The sequence below is a fragment of the Sphaeramia orbicularis genome, chromosome 13 (assembly GCF_902148855.1).
Source record: "Sphaeramia orbicularis chromosome 13, fSphaOr1.1, whole genome shotgun sequence".
In the NCBI taxonomy this organism is placed as follows: Eukaryota; Metazoa; Chordata; class Actinopteri; order Kurtiformes; family Apogonidae; genus Sphaeramia; species Sphaeramia orbicularis.
The window spans coordinates 18370976-18394059 of record NC_043969.1 but is presented as its reverse complement, the minus strand read 5'-3'; the positions used below and the strand labels follow the sequence as shown (position 1 = coordinate 18394059).

Here is a 23084-nt window from a genome sequence, read left to right as displayed (position 1 = left end):
ATGCAAAAGAACAAAAGCAGAGGAACAACAAAGAAAGTTAATACAGTTGAAAGTGGATAGTGGCTTAAATGTTAAATATGCCTCTTACTCTCTCTGTGTTCTGTACTCGAGTGTAGTTTCCTCAGAGCTTTTTCTGTGCTGTTGTTCCACACTATTATTTCTCCATCATAGCTTCCTGCAAACATCACAAGAAACTGTCTTCAAGTTGCACTTTGTTGAATTGAATTGTTAGTACTGACAGACCAAACTACAAAAAAAAACAACAAAGAAAGCATATTCATTCAGAAAGAGAGAAAACTTTGAATTTCCAATTGCAGTATATTGGCAATCAAAACAAGAACTTTTTTTTTTTTTAATCTCTGCTCACACTTTTACTTCCTTGCTGGTGAATTATGCAAGCCAGCCACTAAAACCACTTTAACGATGATAAAGCTCAACATCTGTCCCCAGCCTCCATCTGTTCCCCCACTCCACCCTCAGCATTCACCTCAAAAGAAAGAGTTCCTCAAATAATCTACATTATATATAAGAAAGTGTGTGTATGTGTGTTTATCATATAAGAAAGGAATCTCATCAGGTGGTTCGATGGCTGAGCAGCAGGACTTAATGAGATGTGTGAGAAGTGCATTAGCTATGGGAGGTGTATGTGCGAGCAATAGAAGGAATAAAGTTTATGAAGTGCGGGCCGCCTGCATTATTCATGCTGCCCAGGGCCAGCTTCTGTATTTCAAGTGACTTTTATCATGGCCTGTGTGTGTCTGTGTGTGTACGACTGAGACAAAAATAAAGGAGAGAGTGTGCACATATCAGCATCATCTGCACAATGTTCAGCTTTTATATGCAGATGGCTTAACATCAATTTCATTAACTTTTACTTTTAGTGTTTTAACGCTTTAAACACCTGTAGTAAAGAATTACTCAACTTTAAACTTTGATACAGTCTGTGATGAACTACCTTCTCAATAAAGATGATTAAAATATTGAGCTTGAAAAAGTTGTCTGTTCTGTCATTCTGATGTCTTTCCTCGCATTTCCATTTCTGAAACATTTTAGACCATTCATCACAGTTCAGATGAGTTGGTTTTTAGCCGTTTGGAAGGTGTTCAGCCATGGAGGATTAAAGGATCTGAGGAAAGGAGGAAGGGTGAAAAGGGGGGTTGTGACTGAAGGAGGTACACAGGACCCCTGTGTACATGTACCCCACGCTGTGTGTGTCTGTGTGTGTGTCTGTAAATGTGTGTTTGACAGTGTTTGTGTACGACAAGTCAAGCGGAACCTAGCGAGCACTTTGAATATGGATGAGGCGGCTTCGGTCCCACATCAGCCAAATGTTCCTGCTGCAACTTGATTCAACTTGAGACACAAACAAACAGATGCATGTATACACACACACATGCACACACACACACACTCATACACACAGAGTTCCGGGCATGTGTGTCCAACAGAACTTTAAATTGACTTTTGTCACTGGTGGCCATGATGCCACCACTGCTTTCATTTGGCGGTTCTAACACATCATTTGGCAGCATGCATGCTTTGATGTGAAAACAACATTACTCACTGCAACCCTGAAGAAATACGCTGCCAACTGAAACTAATGTGTCATCGCTTTTAGTCACCGTCTTTGTGCTCGGTGGATTTGGAAAATAAAGAAATTGCAAAAATAGTTAATGTAGAATAACACCGACATAGTTCATATCCACCTTTTGCCCCAGCTAACGAACAGAGAAGTGTGGAAAGGAAGAAAATAGGGACATGAATCAGATTCATCCTTTTTTTGCACATGGCTAAAAGCAATGAAAGCGAGAATAACGCGATGATGTAAATTAATTACATCATCTTACAGTTGTTTAGGAGGAATGTTGATGCGGCGAACATGCGCGTTAAAGAATCATCCTTCAAAATATACAAAGATATAGAACTCTAGAAAGTGTTCACTAACAACACCGTTAACTTTAGGCCGTTTAATGAATATTATCAGGTAGAGTCGCACTATTTTAATTATACTATGTAAATATGCTCTATGGGATGGAAGCATCAGTACTGTAAGGACATTAGTAATAACAGGTAATGTACAAATACATTTAAGGGGTATACGTAGTGTTTACATTTTCAAATATTTAAAAACATTATCATTAGAGTGTTTAGAATACTGTAGTTTTTTCTTCTTTTTTTTCTCCTTTTTTTAATTGTTATTTACTTCATGTTATTTTATTTGTTTATTTATTTTTGCTTTAGCTATGTTTTTACATCTAGAATTTGTGTGAATGCTATCTGCCTCCTGTTCATACTCCTGATGTTTTTTGGTATATATATTTACATGTTTGTTTATATCTAAGTTGGGGATGGGGACTTATGTTAAGAAGGACTGCAAAAATGTACACACTGTATGATGCATCCATGCTATGCTGTTGAAAATCCATAAATAAAATTATATTTAAAAAAAAAGAATACTGTAGTTCCGTCAAAGATGCCAATGTATTGTATTTCCACCGATGGGCAGTGGTTTATATGGCCACTAGAGGGAGTAGTGAGTCACTGTGCCAGTATCACATGTTGAAGAAAACTGGTCACAAAATGGGATGAGAACCATTAAGAGATAACTTTTATAATCAAGGACAATAATAAAGTGGTAAAAGCTCAAAGCACTGTTGTTTTAGTCGTTTTCACCGCTAGACACAGCTTGAAATGAAAAGAAACAGGTTTGAAGCTGAAATCACAGTGTTTCTCTTACCCAGGTGAGTTATGAAGGTATGAATTTATTATGATGTTATTATATTTGCTAAGTTGCTGTTTGTTGATCCACGGTTCAGACTAAACTGTGACAGTTCTGACCTTGTTTGGACAATTCCAGACAGATCTTTAGTTCAGGTATTGACAACACAAACTGAACAGAAAACAAAGGTGATGTGTGATTTTATTGAGGTTGTTTTCTGTCTAAAAACAGAGCTAAACCAACCGAGCTACTATGTATACAACTGGGTGATGCAGTAGATGAAGACATTATTACTTTAAAATTACCAGCTATATAGTTTGTTTGTCTTTTTGAATGAGAAAACTAAGACAGATGTGTGTAAATAATGAACTTTATACTTTATTCAGTGAGTGATAGTCTGTGGATAAATAGTGTTGATTCACTGGTTGTTTTAGCAGCTCTAAGTGTGTTCACACCTTAAAATAAAGGCCTGAAAAATGCACAAAATAGCTAATGTTTGGTGTCAGTTTCTTGATTTAACTGTTACATTCCATTGGTAAGTTGTTGTAGAGGATGCAATTACACTTTTACAGACCTACGCAAACAAACACAAGATAAGTTTAAACTCCCAAATATCAGATATACATATAGAGTTATTCTCTCTTCATAGTGCATCAATACAAACACACACCTGGAGGATGGAAAGTACTCTGTCTCATTTCCCCTCACTCCCACTGCGAGAGCTCTAATAAACATATTTTAAAGTGGGTATTTGGATTAAATTGGAGGTGCAGGGTGAAGGTGAGGTGAGGTGAGGTGAAGCGTGGGTCTGTAAGAGAGTGTGCAAATGTGGGCAGGGGGGAGAAAAGCAGCAGGATAACTACAGAGATGAGGTAAAAAAAAAAAATAAATAAATAAACAGGCCTAAACAGGGAGTGTCAGTTTGAGAGTTGGAAACAGAGACAGAAAAACAGCAAACTCCGACAAAGAAATTGGGGAGCAAAGTTTGAAGAAGTTTCCAAGTTCACAAAGTAGCTCTTGTGCTTTTGTTTTAACTCCAACTATTCATTTCCTTCCAAGCCATTTCTCCCTCCAGCTTTGAGAACACCCACTCTTATCTACCTTTCCACCTCCATTCGTCACTTTATCGCTCTGAGGTCGTCTGTCACACGGCCACGGGTTTATGTCTGTGCTCTCTTCACACAGCCTCGGACACTGAGACAAAGGCTTCAATACGTGAGCCAAAGTGATACAACTTTACAAACTGAAGAGCGTACTGGGGTAAATTGGGTGCAGAGTGTTTGTAGTTTGATGCTTATACAAGTGGACCAGTGGTGGGATTGCCAGCTCATTCCCTTGAGCAGAAAAACAGAGAAAGTCAGCGCTGAGGCATCTTGCTGGTATTTTAAAGCGTGCCGTCCACACATTAACCAACCGGGTAATGGGCTTTCTTTTGAATTTTAACCTACAAGACATTATTATGATGCATGGAACGGGTTCTTTGTAACGTTGGCGGTTAATGGTGGTTGTCAGTCGTGAGTCCCTCAATGTGACAGCTCAAATGCTGCTGGGTGGAATTTCAGGGTCCGCATAATCATAAATACATCGTAGAAAAAAGTTATAATTGTACATGCCAACTCTAGAGACAAGTCTGCATGAGCTCATACAAGTGGAATAAAAAGTGAAATGATTGAAAGAGTGAAAACTCCTCGTCTGCTGTTACAGTAGCCAGAGGCTACCAGTATTTCTGTATTTTAATGAGTCCGGGGTGAGGTGTTAGGCCTCTGATTCCAAAAGCGTGACTCATTTTGCCTTCCCACCTCTCAATCTATGAGCTGATCGGCCGTCCAAGCATTTTGATCTGAACTTCTGTATTGTATGATTTTATTTTCTATTTGTATAAATGTATAGTGCAGTGGTTCCCAACCTTTTTTGGCTCGTGACCCCATTTTAATATCACAAATTTCTGGCAACCCCAGACATTCAAAACGGAGATTGTTTTTTTTTTTTTTGCTAAAATGAATTTATTTTTGATCATGAAATGGTTTGCTATGCTATCTTGTAAATAGATGTTAATTTTAGATGACATTTAGTCTATATAATGTATATCATTATGGACAGAGGCAGAAAAGCCAGGATGAGATTATTGCACAAAGTGAGAATTTTATTTTCCTTGGTCAGGATATGTACAGTCAGTCCAGCTTGGATTTACAAGGCTGACAATTAATACTGAACAAACAAGAACTCAAACTATGAATTATGAAAGAGCTGCAGCATCTGAAACCGACCACAATGAACATTTAACAGATAAACAGAACCACAGTGCTTCAGTTTCAGCTTCAGTTTGTCATGTCTTTTATGTATTGTGATTATCTCTTTCAACTCACCATATTTTTTTTTTTTTTTTATTAGCAAGTTTGTTTGTTTGTTTTTTGTTTTTTTTTTAATTTTATCAATTAGGGGCGACACGGTGGTGCAGTGGTTAGCACTCGTGCCTCACAGCAAGAAGGTCCTGGGTTCAATTCCAACACCAGTCGATGGGGGGTGGGACCTTTCTGTGTGGAGTTTGCATGTTCTCCCCGTGTCTGCGTGGGTTCTCTCCGGGTACTCCGGCTTCCTCCCACCATCCAAAGACATGCACTGATAGGTTAACTGGTTAATCTAAATTGCCCATAGGTGTGAATGTGAGAGTGATTGTTTGTCTCTATATGTTCAGCCCTGCGATGAACTGGCGACTTGTCCAGGGTGTACCCCGCCTTCGCCCCTATGTAGCTGGGATAGGCTCCAAGCGACCCCCGTGACCCTAGTGAGGATAAAGCGGGTTCAGAAAATGAATGAATGAATGAATTTTATCAATTACTAGAAATTTCAGGCAACCCCATTTGAATTTCAGGTGACCCCACGTGGGGTCCCGACCCCAAGGTTGAAAAACACTGGTATAAATAATAATAATAATAATAATAATAATAATAATCTTTATTTATATAGCACTTTTCATACATAGAGACTGTAGCACAAAGTGCTTTACATATCAGTTTAAAAATCAGTACCACCCCCCACCCACGCACCCACCCACACACCACACACACACACACACACACCTACACACACACCCACACACACACACACACACATACACAAACCCACAAGCTCACACATACTTAAAAAGACTGACTGAGCACGGGTAGACCAGAGCGAAAAAGTACAAGTAAAAGTAAAAGTACAAGTAAAAGAGGTATAGTGGGTAGTCTGAGGTCTCTGTGGGTTACCGGCAGAACTCAGTGTTACCCTATAACGCCAAACGTATCATATTTGATACATGAGTTTTGAAGCACTCTACATGATCACTGTGATTTTTTTTCTTGAAAAACCTGACGCATATAATTAGATGCATTCAATGCATAGATAATCCACCAGGGGGAAGGAATTTGTCCACCAGAGGCCTTTCCAGTGACACTACAAGAATGTCCTTAATGAGGAAGGAGGCAGAACTTTGCCAATTTTCTAAAGGAATTACCAATTTGTTAGGCATGTTCGTGCTATATTATGATTTTGTTTGTTCAAAATTAACGATATTTGAGCATTGAGACCCGATGTATCAAATGTGATACAAAATTGAAACAAAATTGGTTGTTCAGAAGGACCAATAAAGGCTTCATTTTCAAAGAACTGGAATTTTCTGTCAGTAATTTAATGGTTCAGGCTTTACAGGGTTAAAATACTCAACTTCTTTGGTAAAGCCAAATGTCAGTTCACATTTGAGAAAAAATTTCCTGTGGGGAAAATAAAATTAAATATTGAGTCGTTTACTGTAGCGCTGTGGCCTATGTTGACAATGGACACTAAAAAAGAGCTTTAGAACACCTAGTATATGTGAAAACCATAGAGACAATATAGAGTGTTGATGGTTTTCAGTTTAACCACAACATTTTCTCAACATTTAGGTCAAGGTCAAGTTAATTTAAAACAACGCAAAGAGCCTAAAGTGCTGTACAAATCTGTAAATACAAATGCAACACATCCTAAAACTAGTAAAATAAGAATAAATACAAAATATACTAAGACATTTAGTTTATAAGCTTAGAGTATGATATGAACACAGGTTTAGATGGAATAAAAACACCACAAAGAATTTCAAGCAACGTATAATCTATAATATACACTCAAAGAGCCTCGGAGAAGGTACTTAACATTATAAATTCAGAAATATATGAAGTGCATTTTTTCAGCAGACAGAGACATTTGGAGTGCTTTGATAACAACACCACTTACTTTCATCAGCGGATAACTGCTTCCAGTTATTTTTCATTTCACTAAAGATTTTTTTGAGGATTCACTCTCAAATGAAAATGAAGCCTCGCTTTTGTTTTTTTCTTTCTTCCCATCTCTCTATCCTCAGCGTGAGACCTCATTCTTAATTTAAGTCATGAAAGTGTAATTTAAAAGGAAATGAACACACTGAAAGTTGGTGCGCGCACACACACACACACACACACACACACACAGGGACTCTTGTGACATCGGGTACACTTCAGTGGAAATGAAACTTGGCTTAATATGCACAATAAACAGCTTGTGTGGGTGGATTTACTTTTAGCTTTTCTGTGATTTGTAAACTCTGAAAAGCTAAATCAGTACCTGAGCAGCTAATCAGGAATGTTAGGTATTGAAGATGCACACACACCTGTGACCAGAGTCTGCGGAGGCTGAAATGCAGCACAGAGCACATCACCGCGATGCTGAGCTCCCCCCTTCCACTCCGATGGCTCAACAAAAGACTGCGAGAAGGAATGCAGACGAAATACTGTTAACATCCTAAACAGAGACACACAAAGAGAGACAGAGGAGGCAGTGAGAGGCGAGGAGCATGTAAAAGAATCTGCCACATACACAAGCATGAAAGGCGAAGTTGACAGCCTTGCTCATCAGCTATAATATCTCCCCTACCGCAGAGTAAAACTTCACTTTAAACATCCTCTGCATCAAAACACGGTTTGCATTGAACATGAAAGCAGCTGCTTTACAGTTCAGTGCTACAGCTGACATCATGTGTATGGAGTAGTTTAATATTCATAATCTCCAGAGGGTATTTAGCTCACCTGCAATGTGTTGAGCTTCTTTTATCCTTTGTTCTGTTTCACCACTACTATTTTATTGCCTTTTTACTGTTGAGCAGGTACTGTACATAAAGTGAAAAGATGATGTGCTATGGTTTCAAGCTGAGGTCTATTTCTATATCTGCCTGTAGATTTTTCAACCTTCATGAGTAGGAGGCAATAGGATCGCAATATATGGATTAAACTGTGGCCTAGAAATAGGAAATGATATCGGCAATGAAAGTCATAACGGCAGTATTTTCTTTTATTGCTGCTGATCTGTCGTCTGTGTTCTCTTTACCACCGTGACACCCCAGAGAGTTTGTGTGCATGGAATAGAAGGGGAGAGGGGCACAGAAAGGGAGTCATATAACTTGATGATAGCACACTGCTGAGTTGAGCTCACTGGGTGTGAAATGATGATGATGAAGATGAAGAGCAGATGTGATGTGGGTATACAACAAAACACACACACACACACACACACACACAAATATGAGGTGGTGCCACTAAAGTGAATGGGAGCGCATTAGAGTCCAGATGTCGGCTTGGCTCTGAGTCGCTGGCAGCCAGAAGAGGCAGAAGAGGACAGACACACACAGTGACTCTGTGACAGGTGCAGCGTCATTCACAAATAATGTGCAAACATACACAGTCTATGAGGTGTTACTGCAAACACCCAGGATTAGCATTCTGGAATCTCTCTGATATTAACCTAAGACAACATTTGCAAAAGCGAAAGGTAATTTGCTATTTGCTAACTCTTGTATGGTTTCTGTACTTGTATAAGACTTAATAAAACACCTGTCAGCGTGCATTAGTCTGTGAGTAGGTTGGCTCCTACAAGTTAAATTTTAAAGACTTTTTAAGATTTTTTTTTAAGATGACTTAGAACAGAATTTAATGCCTATTTCATGGCCATACTGGCAAAAATTTGTGATTCCTAGAATTTAGGAAAATGTATTTATTTACTCCAACACCTTCATTCCCACTGTTATGAGTCATTTCTCACCAGGGGCTGTAACGCTAGTAATAACTGTTTCCTAATTTTAAAATAAATTGTCGGGTTGGAGCTGAGTCGACTAACGTTACTGTCTTTGCAGTTTGGACATTTAACAGACACATTTAAACATGATACAGCAAACAAGTTTATGGCAACATAACTTAAGACTTACCATATCAAATTTAATACTTTTGAAAGACTTTTTTAAGGTACTAAATGCAGATTTGTAAATTCAAGACTTTTTAAGACCCCGTGGGAACCCTGTGTATAAGTGATTTCTATAAAAATGAAAGAAGAAGATGTAAAAGGCCAAAATCTACCTCTCCCATCCCATGACCAAAATGCTTCTCCTCAGCAACAGGACCTGTGAGATCTCCACGGGCCGACCCAAGCCAGCATTCATTGTGTGGAGGCAGCGGCCATTAAAATCCCACACCTGCGAAATACAGGAATGACACCTAAAGCACAGACATAACCACAAATGCATCAAATTTGTACATGACATTACATGATAGCACAATTAGGTTTTGTGTTCTGGCATTTAACAAAGGAAAAGTGATTGTGCCGATGGGAATGCTGGAATTAAAAGGTCACATTTTCAGATTCAGAATGGCGCTGACTGCTACGCCACAGGTTCAGTGTTGATGAAAATTGGGGAGATAATGCATCTTGTCACTAATTTGCCCAAAGGGTGCCTTCCTCATCTGCTCAGGATGACTTGTGCTGTTGTTCAGATGGCAGTGTTAGTGTAAACACTGGTACTGTGCTTTTGTCTGCACAGGAGGCATGCTTACGAGGGCTCATGGGGTCACAGAGCTAATGTGGTTGATTATATTGATTAAATATGCATAATTATTTTATTGATCAGTTGAGAACAGTTGCAGTAAACCCAGAGTCATTACACAGTTTGTAAGTGTGGAGTGAAACGACACTCACATGTAGTACAAAGGGCAGATTTAGAAGTGCAACTAAAATTGGAATGGAAAAATCTGAACAAGAAACACACATTAACACAATTAATCTAAATGTGTAAAAGAATATATAGCACAAAATAAAATGAAATCTGATATAGAATAGAATAGTGAGTGTTTTCGGGAACAATACAAAATAATCTAATAAATGTTATATTTGCTGTAAAAAAAATAAGTAATTAAGTTATGAATTAAGATGTTTGGTACACAGGGGATATATGTGAATGTATTATTTTCAGTAAAAATCTTATGTTTGTCTTCAACCTGCGTAATAAATAGGTTTTATAGCATAGGCCAGGGGTGTCCAAACTTTTTTTAAAGAGGGCCAGATCTGATAATGTGGAGATTGCCAGGGGCCAGTGGTCCCTTCGGATGTTTTTTAAACAGTAAAAATTGCATATAAACCCGCTGTTCTACAGCAAGTTTATTTTCATTGTCACAATATCATTTTTTTAAATGGCAGTGTAACCAAATCTGAACCACTCAGGTGTGAACAAATTAAAAAAAAACAATTCTGCCTTCCTTTCACATCTGGAGTCAGATAACATAGAACAAACTGTGTGGAGTATCTTAAACATCCAAGAAGTTGATAAAAATCTTAACCCCACATTCATTTTAAACATGACTTATATGAGTAATCGTTACTCATATATTACTCAGTAATGCAAAGTCTGTTAACATTTCAGATGAAAACATATAACTCTTACTCTTGTCTTTCACAAAATTATTCAGAAAGTAATATTTGTGTCACATCTACAAGTACACAACACCAGCAGTTAGAGGCAACTAACCTGGCAACTTGGTATCCTGTCCTGGTGGTGAATTCACTGAACTCAGGTTCACATGAAGAGTCACTGTTGTGAGTTTAAAGCAGCTTGAATTTGCTTCACTTTTTCGGAGCGCAAACTCCCTGCTAGCTTGTCATATGCGTTAGCATGTTTTATCTGCTATTGTCTCTTTACATTGAATTCCTTAAACAAGGCAACAGTCTGTTGACAAATTAGGCAAACATAATTGCCTCGATTTTCAGTGAAAAAAATTGTACTTCCCATCTCTCCTGGAAGCGGCGGCCCTCACTGTCAACTTCCGTTTTTTTATTTACAGGCGCCGTGGTTAGAAATTAGCGAAAAGGGTTCACGGTAAGGTCACAGAGCCAGATAGAGTTAGAGTGGTGCTGCCACCATGAGGTGAAAGGAGAAACTGCATTTTGAACCTTTTATGATTCATGTACTCGGTTCAACAGTCCAGCGGGCCATAAATAACACATTCTAAAACTGAAGCTGTGGGCCGTATAAAATCTGACCGCGGGCCGTGATTGGCCCCCGGGCCGGACTTTGGACATGCCTGGCATAGGCCAATTGGTAAATCTGTTTAAATTTCTATCCGATCCAATTCACAGACATCGTGCCTCCGCTGACACAAAACAATTATTTGCCGTTCATCCATTAATTAAACAAGTTATGCTGATGCTGAGTTTGCACAGTCACCAAAGCCCAACAACATTTTGTGCACACTAACACGACAGCTTAGAGATCACCTATGTGAATAACTGCCAGTAATAATATGAAACACAAATTGTCAAGTTAGCTGTCACACGAAAAAAGGATGGCAGTCCCTGATGTTGAATAGAAGAGAAAAGCTGACAACACCGAGCCAGGTGGTCTTTAGATAAGTACATCTCTCAGTGCAAAAAAATTCAACACTGTTTTGCTTCTACAGTCAGAGAAGAAAAGAAAAGAAAAAAGACATATTACTGTACAGCGCTATGTTTTTTTGGAACTTTTTGCAGTAAGTTTTTTCATACAATTAAGATGTATACTAATCTTTAACCTGTTACATTTCTTTGGTCAAGTGATGATAACTATAACCAGAGCAGAGCAAGACCCTCTCAGCCTGAAAATCAGGCAAAGATATGGTTAGAACTTAGAATGAAGTGATGAGTTGATTTTCATGAATTTTACCTGAATTTGCTGGGTCGCATACAGTGGAGTGCCCCCTCCTGTACAAATGCAGAAGGTTCCTTTTGCATTTGTACAGGAGTTATGGTGTTTTCAGATATCTGACCTTGGAAAAGTAGGGCACAAAAAAAGGTCAAGGTCACCCATTTCAGAACTTGTCCAAGCTCTATGCATGATGTATGTATAGCTGTTTTTTTTTTTCAGAGTTAGAACGTTTACAAGACGTGTCACAGACGGACAGATGGACAGACATGCTGAAGACAATGCCCCCTTCGGTAGACTGAGGGGGTAAAAACTAAGATGATTAAGTCCTTGAAATGAAGTTGCAACAGATGGAATAATGTAGGATGTGAAACTTAAATATATTAAAATATAATAGGTTTTTCTACTTAAACGGCATGTCTTGATGTTAAATATAGAAGTGCATATCTGTTTTCAATAGTATTTTTTCAAAGTACTTTCACATTTCCTACTGAGAAACGTTTACATGTCGACCACTTCACATGTTACTGTCAGTCCTTTTCCCAGCCTGCTTTGCATTTCACTCACAGTTTGCATCTCTATGAGGACTGACCTTTAGCTGTATGGTTCACAGCAGAGCGGATGTGTGTGTCCGCCTGTGTGTGTTTGTGCATCTACACCTACTTTGACCTCTCCGTCAGCGCCCGCAGTAAACAGACGGGTCTGAGTACCATCCAGGGCCATGGTGGAGATCTCGGTGTTGCCATGGCAACGGTGGAACTGCTTGACCTTTTGGCCTGTGTCAGCCTGCCAACAGATCACAGAGGAGGCAGAGTCGCTGCTGACTACCTGGAGAGAGGCAGAGGGAGGGAGAGGATATCAATCATCTAAAGAGTTTGATAGGTTTTGTGCCACAAGAAAGGCAGCTTCTGCTTCTGTATTTTTTAATGACATAGCCTGACCATTCTCCGTGCTTTTGTCTCAGTTCATTTTTAAGCTATGCAACCACAGAAGAAAATCTGCAATTAATACTGCTGTCAAAATGGTAAAAACTGTTGTGGCTGCATTTTTAGTTCTCTAAGTGGAATTTTAATAATAGAAACGGCATTAGCTAGTTTTGTTGAGAAACTGTTTTTGGTATGTCAAGGAGTGGGGCAGAGGGAAAAAACATGTTAATTAATATTTACTGCTTAAGCTTCAGCTGAATTTCACTTTTTACTGTCATATACAGTTATATTAGTCTTGGAATCATAGACTAGTAATAAAGCAGCAATTAGCCTACATTATAAAACTCCTATTTAGATTTTAGAATCTGTATTACATATCATTTCCCTTCCTTCAAGTCCTTTCAAGAGCATCTATTAGAAAGAATTTGAAACCAAAGTATTTGTATAATGTTAAACAACCCAAGACAATCCATATCCTCTAATTAGAATCTAATATTACATTTACCAGTCAATAACACCAAAACCAAGCATAACCCCTATTGCAGTAAACATCTACAGGGTGGGGAAGCAAAATTTACAATATTTTGAGGCAGGGATTGAAAGACAGTGTATGACCAATTAGTTTATTGAAAGTCATGAGAATTTATTTGCCACAAGAAAATTTACATAATAGAAAATGTTTTTATTCTATGTGTCCTCCTTCTTTCTCAATAACTGCCTTCACACGCTTCCTGAAACTTGCACAAGTGTTCCTCAAATATTCAGGTGACAACTTCTCCCATTCTTCTTTAATAGAATCTTCCAGACTTTCTCCTAATAGTTTTACTCATAGTCATTCTCTTCTTTACATTATAAACAGTCTTTATGGACACTCCAACTATTTTTGAAATCTCCTTTGGTGTGACGAGTGCATTCAGCAAATCACACACTCTTTGACGTTTAATTTCCTGATTACTCATATGGGCAAAAGTTTCTGAAAAGGTATGGATAATAGTGTTAGGTATGATTATGACATCAATATATGTTTGGTTTCAAAACAACTGACGTAGTGCCTGCTGAGAAAAAACAACTAAATGTTCATTGTAAATTTTGCTTCCCCACCCTGTATTAAACTGTATCTGTGCAGTAAATTCCTACTACTCATCATTTCTCAGGTCCATCATCTTCCCCCTCTCAAGGAAGATAAACGCAATGTGAAAAGTTAGATTTGCAAAGTCACAGGGAGCCATTTGAGTTGAATACCTGTCTGAACAGACCATTATAGAGCACACAGGTAACCGGGTGCTCGTGGCTGTTGGTTCTCTTCTCCTCTTGTCTGGTCTCCAGCAGGAGGAGCAGGCTGTTGAAAGAAATGAGGAGGAGCTGACTCTCCTCGTGGAGAAACAGAAGTGTTCGCGTGCCCTCTTGTGTGTTTGGGAACACACCAGCCAAACGCTGCACACACTGCTCAGTGGACACATCCCACAGACACAACACCTGGAATAAAGAAAAGGACAGTGTAAGTCTATAGGCCTGTAAACTTCTATACAACTCAAACATAACTGTTGTTGATTCATTATAACTAACAACACCAAACAAGACCATTTGGAAAAAGACCGACTGCTCTGAAGCGGCCTCTGGGCTCCATGTGTGACTGGCACTTAGGCAGAATTCACAAGAACTCTGCCATATTGCTTTTCAGCACCAAACAAGATGACTCCCGCCATTCCAACACTTCCACAGGAAACTGAGGTAAAGCTTTCAGAGTTTCTTGCAATGGCAGATGGTGTTTGAGCAGAAGGCAGATGGAACATAAATCACTTCTAAAATATTCATTCTCTTCAGAAAAGCCAAAGAGAAGGCAAACATGCACAGCACTACAACAGGGAGAGGAGATGCAGCAAAAGCTCCAACATCCTCTTTGAAACAGAAGGAAGCAACTTAAATAAAACGTGGCCCTAATGTTCAGAAACATCAGCTTTTACAACAGAACCGGGCTACAAATTATCAGCATTACGGCCTCCTGCCTTTGTTGTAATATTCATAAAGTATCATGGTTTTTGTGATGATGATAATCCTCTATTGCACTGTATTTTAATGTGCTGCTCCCGCACTCACACTCCTACCTTATCTTTGGAGTAACTGAGCAATTGTTGCTTGTTCTGCATGAAGCAAACAGCGATGACAGGGCCGTCGTGCCCACTGAGCACGCCCACTGGCTTGGAGGTCATATAAGGATTCCAAAGCAGGACCTGATGATCTGCACCTGCTGTGGCTACAACCAGTTACATTGTCTCACATTAGAGGATTCATCAGAGGAAACCGCTGTTCTTTTAATAATCCTATGGTTTTGATGTGTCTTAGTCTATTTATACATGGGATAAAAAGCATCTTCTTCCAGTCAATTTCGAGCTACACAGCTACCTATGCACATTGATGTTCACCTATGAGATTGAGTTCATGATGATGGTCCACGTCCCACACTCCCCTCTTTGTAAAGCAAGAAGTGATTCGTAAATTCTTGCTTTCCTTTCCCCTCCAGCCAATCACCACGCTGCTATGTGGGCTGGTGCTGCATGACACAAAGGCGTCCAGAGAGGCCAGATAACGAACTGCAAGGGAGTCAAACATGAAAGAAAACAACACCATAATGAACATTTCTACATCTCAAACACACTGACTAACAGTAAGAATAAACAATCCTGCTCACGATCTAAGAAATAATACACACACTGACAATTAGACAATTAAATGAAAGCTCCGTCTCTCTTTTGTGTAATTTCTTTTAACTATAACGCCGCTCCTGTTTACTCTGCTCAATATTACAATTGTAAATTTTTCTCATCTGTTTATAATGCATCAGCACTACACTAGCAGGCACTAGAGAGACAGATGGTATTAGATGCGGAGCTGTCTTGTAAGTCTGCAAATAAAGGCATTTTTAATTGAAATTTACAAAAATATACACCTGCTTTCACTGTAGTTTTGGTTCTGTCTGTGGTTTCAAATACACATCTGCTGTGTTTTCCTATGCAGTGACAAAGCCTAATTCAGTAACATTTACTCTAAATAAACAAAAGTATGTAAAAGAATTATTCAAGTATCATTAGTTTCCCAAGCAGCCCGTCTGTGTGAAGCAGTACTGCGGCAGAAGTTACTGTCAGGGTGGACAAATTAGTTTAACTTCAACAAATTCAACGTAAAACAACATTGCACCATATTTCGATGATGACACACTCTTCGTTATATTTCATTTCTTTTTTACTTCTCTCTGCTGATGCCAAAATACTAACAGAATTTTAAAGGACATCTCTCTCTCTGAAATGACTGTGCTAAATGTGCACTGACCGCAACCGTCCTGTATAGCAAACCAACCAATCCACGGGCACTCAGCGCAGCATAGAATTAGATGGGTTTGATTTGCTCAGTGGTATTACAGAAAATGTAATGGATCTTGCATCATCATCTATCTCAATTAACACCACGGTTGAGAACGGCTAAATTGGATGCCACACGTCTCTATTAAAGTCTGCTTAGCTTTCAAAGACGGTACAAATAAGTGTGGGTTGTGAGATGGCATGTGACAGTCTTAGGTCAAAGATCAGCCATAAAGCTAGGGCAAATAATTACGTCTGATTACGTTTCATACATCATATGTCTGTCGAAGCGGCATAAATTAAAACATCAGTGGATTTTCAGATAGTGTTGCATGATTCGTTGCTGATTAATGAGTCCTCCTCTAATTTCCTGGCACTTACGAAATCAATCATAAATCAAACTGGTAATAATGCAGACGCAGATATAGAGCATCTGTTTGGGTCTGTTTTGGACAGTGTTGCACTTTAACTGCTGCGATCTGGAAGGAACAGCAGGAGTCACTGTAAATCTACATCAATGCTAAGCACATTTGTTCCGCAACAAACAGCTTCATGTTTTGGGAGGTTCTATATCACCTCGACACTTCATTCATTCTTAATGTTCACTTTCTTTGATCATAATAATATGCGCTTATGCAAATACATTTCTCACTAACAAACACATATGTCTGACTGCTCTCCTTCTTGTCCTTTCAGCTCTGTGTCCATCCCAATTTCCTCCTAATTTCCTCTCAATTTTCCTTCTCTGTTCGACAACCAGCCTCCTCCCTCCCGCCCTTCTCTCTCTGTCTTTCTCTCTCTGGTGGCCCATGAGCCCGAAGGTTTGGAGGTCTGGATAACCAGCCATGTCTAATGGTACACAGCCCACTCATACTGCAGGGTGGGCAACTTCAAAAGAACAGCAGCAGCACCCCAGAGGTATGCAAACACACATATACATTCCCTCTTTTCCTTTTCTCATACTCTCAAAACGCCACAGAGGTGCACGTACACTCAGCGAGCATTAACATACACTGTCTCATGCGGTTTCACGTGCACACACAGCCTGGAAAATTTCAATTAACCAGCACTTTTTAATGTTTTGCCATAGTCTCCTCTGTTTCCCCTTTCTTGTTTTTCCTTTGTTTTCCCATTTGTTGTGCTTATTTATGTGGACTTTATTCTTGTTTTCCCCTTCATAAGTATTTCTCCATTCAGCCAACAGAGTCTCCGAGCGCTGCCTCTTCCGAATCATTATCAAACAACCCAATGACTCTTCAGAGGAGCTCTATCCGAATGATGCAATCAAGATACAACCATGCGACCTCTTTGTTACCCGCACTGAGCTGAAGTGGGGAGTCTCATGGGATGAGACCTTAAGCCTGTGACTTTATGCCAATAGTCAAAAGAGTGGCTATGCAAGACTATAAAGTGGATGACTCAGGATTCAGTGTGTGTGTGTGTGTGTGTGTGTGTGTGTGTGTGTGTGTGTGTGTGTGTGTGTGTGTGTGTGTGTGTGTGCGCATAAGTGGCAGAGACAAGCATTTCCATGGTGTTGCGTAAGCTTTTATGATACTGGTAAAGTGAGCAAGCAGTGGCACTCTTCACAGGTGTCGAGTCAAAGTGTGTGTGTGTGTGTGTGTGTGTGTGTGTGTGTGTGTGTGTGTGTGTGTGTGTGTGTGTGTGTGTGTGTGTGGGTATGAGTCCATATTTTGTTTCATCTGTGCCATTCATTGTATTGATCCAACTATATTAGACCTGACGATCCAAATGAATGCAATGGTGTATGAAAATAACTGACATATCCACTATTAATAAATACATATTGTAGACAAACTCATAGATGTTGGGACTGAGACTAAAGACAGACGGTGACAAACCACTAATAAAGACATTACTGTATTTACTTGATGCATCTGTAAAATAAATGGCATGTTGTGAATAAAGGCATTATTAATGTCACAGGAAACACCACCAGTGTTTGCTTGTGTTCACAGCTAAGCTTATAACCATGTACTTAACAATTCATGAGTATTTTTGAGTTCACAGTAATACTGACTATGATCTGGTGGCATGGTGTGAAGGTTGAGGTATTTCAAAGGAATGACTAAAATGTTACAGTCAATTTAATGTCCTCATGTATATTTCTGCATCCCAATGAATTCAGCAATAATCCTGTGATCAAGGCTGCAACAGTTGCAGACAGGCACCATAGATGCTCTCCAGTGACTGCAAGAGCCCAGAGCTTGATGGGAAATGTCTTGCCGTCTGTTGATCAAACAGCTGATTAGCAGAGAATTTTGACTAGAGATATAAGATGTTGCGCAGACTTTTTCCCCATTTATTTATGAAGTTTTAGATTTAATTAGTCTGATTGGTGCTGTCAGGGGTTATTCTCAAAACAAAATGTTGTGGGGCTAATTGAAAATTTAATGTGCAAGAAAAGGAAAATATTCACTTGAGAAGTTGCAGAATAAATAACTTTAAATTAAATTCCTGTAAACATTGATACCAGACATGAGTTTCGTAGTTTGTTATCCTCAGGTATTTAGTTACAAAAAGCAAATTCCACAACCTATAAATGTTGAATTGCGTCACTACATTTGTGTCTTTGTGCAAAAGGGGCATAAAAATGACTTCCCACCTCTTCTAACCCAGGCTGGTTCATGTGCCTGATGCGTTACAGTGCAACAGCAACGATGTTTTCCTTTGGTCAGTTCATCCCAAAGGACGATGTCTGCTGAGTCTGAGTCTGTCCGCAGACTGAGTCTCTCAAATAGACAGATGTGGGCAGAGGTGAAGTATAAAACACAAACCTGGGAAAACACACAGACACATATTCAGAGTCTGTAAACCAGAGTACACACAGCTGATGCAGGATAACTGAGGCTCACTGCAGGCTGTTGGTTTTGTCTTTTATTTGCTATTCGTATCACCTGTCCTCCAGTGTCTCCAATAGTGAGGATAGCCTGATCCGGGTGTGAAGGATCCACCCAGTAGTCCAGACACCAGGGAGTAAACTTTAAACCCTAAAAAAAGACAAAGTGGCTATGTACACTTTATGTCTGTGAGAATAAAGTCATCAAAATATAGTGTAACAGTATGAGGCAGATGTGATGATACAACAGAAAACAACAATAGGCAGAGTTACCTGGAGTTTATACTTGCAGATGAAGTCCTGTTTTGAGATTATATCATAAAAACACACCTCCTTACTTGTGAATGACACAGCCACCTGTAAACGAGGATAACAGGAAAGGAATAAAACGGAAATACTAGAGCTCGATCGATATGGGATTTTTGGGGATGATGCCAATATCGATAATGAGTGATTGTGATGAATGAGTGATGAGAGTGATTGTTTGTCTCTATATGTCAGCCCTGCGATGAACTGGCGACTTGTACAGGGTGTACCCAGCCTTCACCCATAAGTAGCTGGGATAGGCTCCAGTGACCCCCATGACCCTAGTGAGGATAAAGAGGGTTCAGAAAATGGATGGATGGACAGATAGATAATGGTGGACATTTGAATTAACAGTTGCCTCTTTGTTTATCTCACAAACTGACACAACTTTAAAACGCTATCTAATCGTCTTATATTAGACTAGTATGTGACCCGTGGGTAACCACAGGTTGTAGATGTGGTAGTTTTTATGCTGGGGAGAGCAGAGTTATAAGTAGTGACATAAAAACTGTTTGGTAAATCATTCTTTAAAATGTAAGCGACAATTAATATACAGTATTAATACAGGCGCGCCTGCAGAATGAAATTGTGAGGGGGATAGGGGGTGATTAATCGGCCCACCGATTAATTGGTTGGGCTCTAGGAAACACAAAAACTAATCACCACAATGTCATATTTACAGACAGTGTTTCTGACTGACAGCTGATGATGGACACTGGAAACATCCTCTGTTTCTACCATGTATATATACACAGACATGTATATGCATGTACATACATATACAAGTATCAAGTGTAACCTACATATCTGTAGATAAAATAAAACGAATGGAATGTATTGATCAATAATTAATTATCTTATTACTGAAATAATTAATATGTATTTGCTGACACTTGAGTAGCAGCATCATGTCTGAAATGCCATTAGCCAAAGCCATCAATCAATAATTAATTAATTGAGTGAAATGCTTGCTTACTTTGTGTATGTTGTGCATTACAACATTTCACAAGATCAAATTACTGAGACTACTTATCATTTATTCATTTATGGCTTTTTCAACAGTGGCACACATTCCATTCATGTGCATAATGCAGAGAACATATCAGTTATTTATTCCATATTTGTGTGACTTTGTACCAGAGCTCACCTTCTGTACGTTGTGCAGCAGCACCATATCTGTGACCCAAAGGTCTTTGGGTCTGACTGTGCTGTTTTGCAGTCGATGTGTGTGAACCAGGGACATGTCCTCTCCATCTCGTAGCCCCACAGTTCCCCCTTTACTCACTGTCAGATACTGACCTGAACTCTGCAGGTACAACACCTGAGAAGACCGGAGGACATTACAAAACACAAGCATCCTTTCAACTTCAACAAATAGACAAAGTGGGCAAAACTATAGCATCATCCTTCTGTTTAACTTGCAGTACTAGCATGCAGGTTGTTACACTGTAAAGTGAAGCTCATTAATATAATTGAGACAACAGCTTTAAGATAAGACTTAAATTTAGTGAAAACAGTTTAATTTCTCTATTGGCTCCCCTGTGAAATATAACTGTGCAATATTCAATACGTGACAAATGTAGTCTATATACTTTAGACTCTTTATATTCTATTTCTATATTCTGTAGTTTTTTATGTGCATATTTATTCTATATTCTATAGTTTTTTTATGTGCATATTTATTCTATATTCTATAGTTTTTTATATGCATATTTATTCTATCTTCCATATTCCATAGTTTTTATATATATGCATATCTATTCCATGTTGTAAATATTATCCTGTTTATTTAGTGCGTTTGTAATTATTGCTTCTGCCTGCTGAGCCAACTGCATCGAAAATTTCATTTTTGATGTCAAATTTGGAATGACAAATATATGGTTGCCAAGGAAGTATGTGAATATAAATACACTCAACATGAACCTCTCCTTCAATATTCCAACAGTCACTGAGACAGCTCAGTACAATGCATCTTAAGGAACACATGTAAATAGACAAAAGGCCAGTGAATGAAGAAAAAAACTCCACCAGTTTGACAAAACAAGCTGAAAATACTCACAACACAGACAAATGAAGCAACAAACCCAGCAGGGACACACTTGTTCAATGCTTTGTGACTTTCTAAGTCACTTAAGCGGTTTGCTGCTCAGTGCTAAAATATCAGTTTTTCTTGTTTATTCTAACATGATTGCATAATTCAGACAGTATTGTTGATATCTGTTATTTTTTTCTTATTATTTTGCTGATTTGCCTGCCAAAGATTTTCATTGTTGTGTGTGCATAATGTGTTACAACACATTTCTGTATTTGTTTGTGTTCTGTATATTTCTAGTATGTGTTGTCAAATCAATAATGTTTTCTTAATTTGCTTATGTTTCGTCTGTTTGTATGGGTTGTCTACATTGCAGTGCATTGAGATTACCATATGTTCATCTTTTTGGATGGAAGTGGAGTTAGTAGAGGATACTCTTTGGTACCAAGACAAGTAAAACAAAGTTGATTATTGAATGATATGAGTTTATTTGCTAAATGTAAAACAAAACATGACACTGACTGGAGTTCAGTATGTCTGAAAGAGACATGAATTAAATATCTTTAATAAAACAGTAATTTAACTCTTTATGTATCTGCAACCAGTACTATATAGTGTATTTATTCATCAGTACTATTTGTGTATTTTTGAAGTGATACAAGTTTTTCTGTCTACTTGCTGTATATTTCAATTCCAAAAACTAGCACTGAAATTGTCAGTCAACTTATTTCCAGTCCCTTTCACTTTACACATACGTAGTTATTTAAAAATATTTACTTCAAATATGAATGTCAAAACAGAAGAAAAATAAACAAATCATTTAAACAGAAGACATATAATACATATTTGAGAAGGAGTGAGAAGCATAACTTTTAAACTCCTACCCCTTCTCCTTAAATAATTAATAACAATAATAAGCTTCCTAGTCTAAACATATCTATACTCTAATGCCTGATACTTATTGTTAAATGATTTTGTTTGGCTTTATATTATTATGAACAATAATATGTTGCCAAATATGATATTACATATTATGTGCAAGATATTAAAATATCAATTAGTGCCGTTTTAAGAATTTTCCCAAGTCCTGCTGTTTCTTTAAGGCTGATCTAAGCTGTAGGGGTCAGAACCTTTTAGCCATTTGGAAAACAACTGACACAACATTTTGACATTCTCAGGATTGAAAGATTAAAGCGGCAAGCCATCATTTTAATCCACAGCAGTAGGCACTTTATACAAGCAGCTTCATTTACATATTAATTGATAGATGTTAAAGGAGTCCAGAGCCATTTATCTCAAAAGAGGTGGGCCATTTTGATGAGTAAGACCTTAATACTTTCAAACATTTCCCAGCACAATGTTTAATAATGTGAAGTTCCCTGCAGTCAGCAAACTTTGAGATTCCCCTGTCAGTCAATGTCAAAATGTTTTTCAGATAATATGCTGAGATGGATCACGTGTTGAAAACGGACAAGATGATATAACTCTCAAAACAAATGGGCTTGTTCTACTTATATCACTTGCTGAGGTCAGTAACCATTTACCTTCTGAAGTGGGTCTCTGTGTGGGTAAGTCAAAGTGCGCGGCGGCTTCCAGCAAGGAACACGACTGACTCTGGTGTTCTTGACTTTATCAGAGAGCTGCAGCACCAGAAAAGAGCACAGCCCTGCCCAGTCAACCAGGCCTTCCTCCTTCACAGCATCACTGTCTAGTAGGAGGCCACGGTGCTCCTGGGTGATGACCACGCTGTCAAACAGGAGGCCATACTCCTCTTTGGAGCCATGACCAACCGATGACCAGGCTAGATCAATGAATTCACCTCTGGACAAGGAGCGAGATGCACCTAAGGAGTCCTGCATCAAGATGAAATTGATTAGGATGCGCTGTGCAATGTCTCCA

The 23084-nt window shown here is 38.7% G+C and overlaps 1 protein-coding gene across 3 annotated transcripts in view; it reads right to left on the bottom strand.

Annotated features, from left to right (window-relative positions):
- LOC115432164 (WD repeat-containing protein 49-like) overlaps positions 1 to 23084 on the bottom strand; it is a 32550-nt gene that overhangs the window by 5819 nt on the left and 3647 nt on the right. For 2 of the 3 annotated variants that reach the window (XM_030153013.1, XM_030153012.1), the window contains 12 exons: positions 22730 to 23038; positions 20301 to 20474; positions 19121 to 19204; positions 18906 to 18998; positions 18614 to 18785; positions 15058 to 15225; positions 14740 to 14888; positions 13877 to 14110; positions 12372 to 12536; positions 9118 to 9233; positions 7383 to 7513; positions 91 to 175 (listed from right to left, as the gene is read on the bottom strand). In XM_030153013.1, the coding sequence (XP_030008873.1) occupies positions 91 to 175; positions 7383 to 7513; positions 9118 to 9233; positions 12372 to 12536; positions 13877 to 14110; positions 14740 to 14888; positions 15058 to 15225; positions 18614 to 18785; positions 18906 to 18998; positions 19121 to 19204; positions 20301 to 20474; positions 22730 to 23038 (1880 nt within the window). Of the gene's footprint in view, positions 1 to 88; positions 176 to 7382; positions 7514 to 9117; positions 9234 to 12371; positions 12537 to 13876; positions 14111 to 14739; positions 14889 to 15057; positions 15226 to 18613; positions 18786 to 18905; positions 18999 to 19120; positions 19205 to 20300; positions 20475 to 22729; positions 23039 to 23084 lie in introns of all 3 variants that reach the window. The other variant, XM_030153014.1, reaches the window with a different exon arrangement.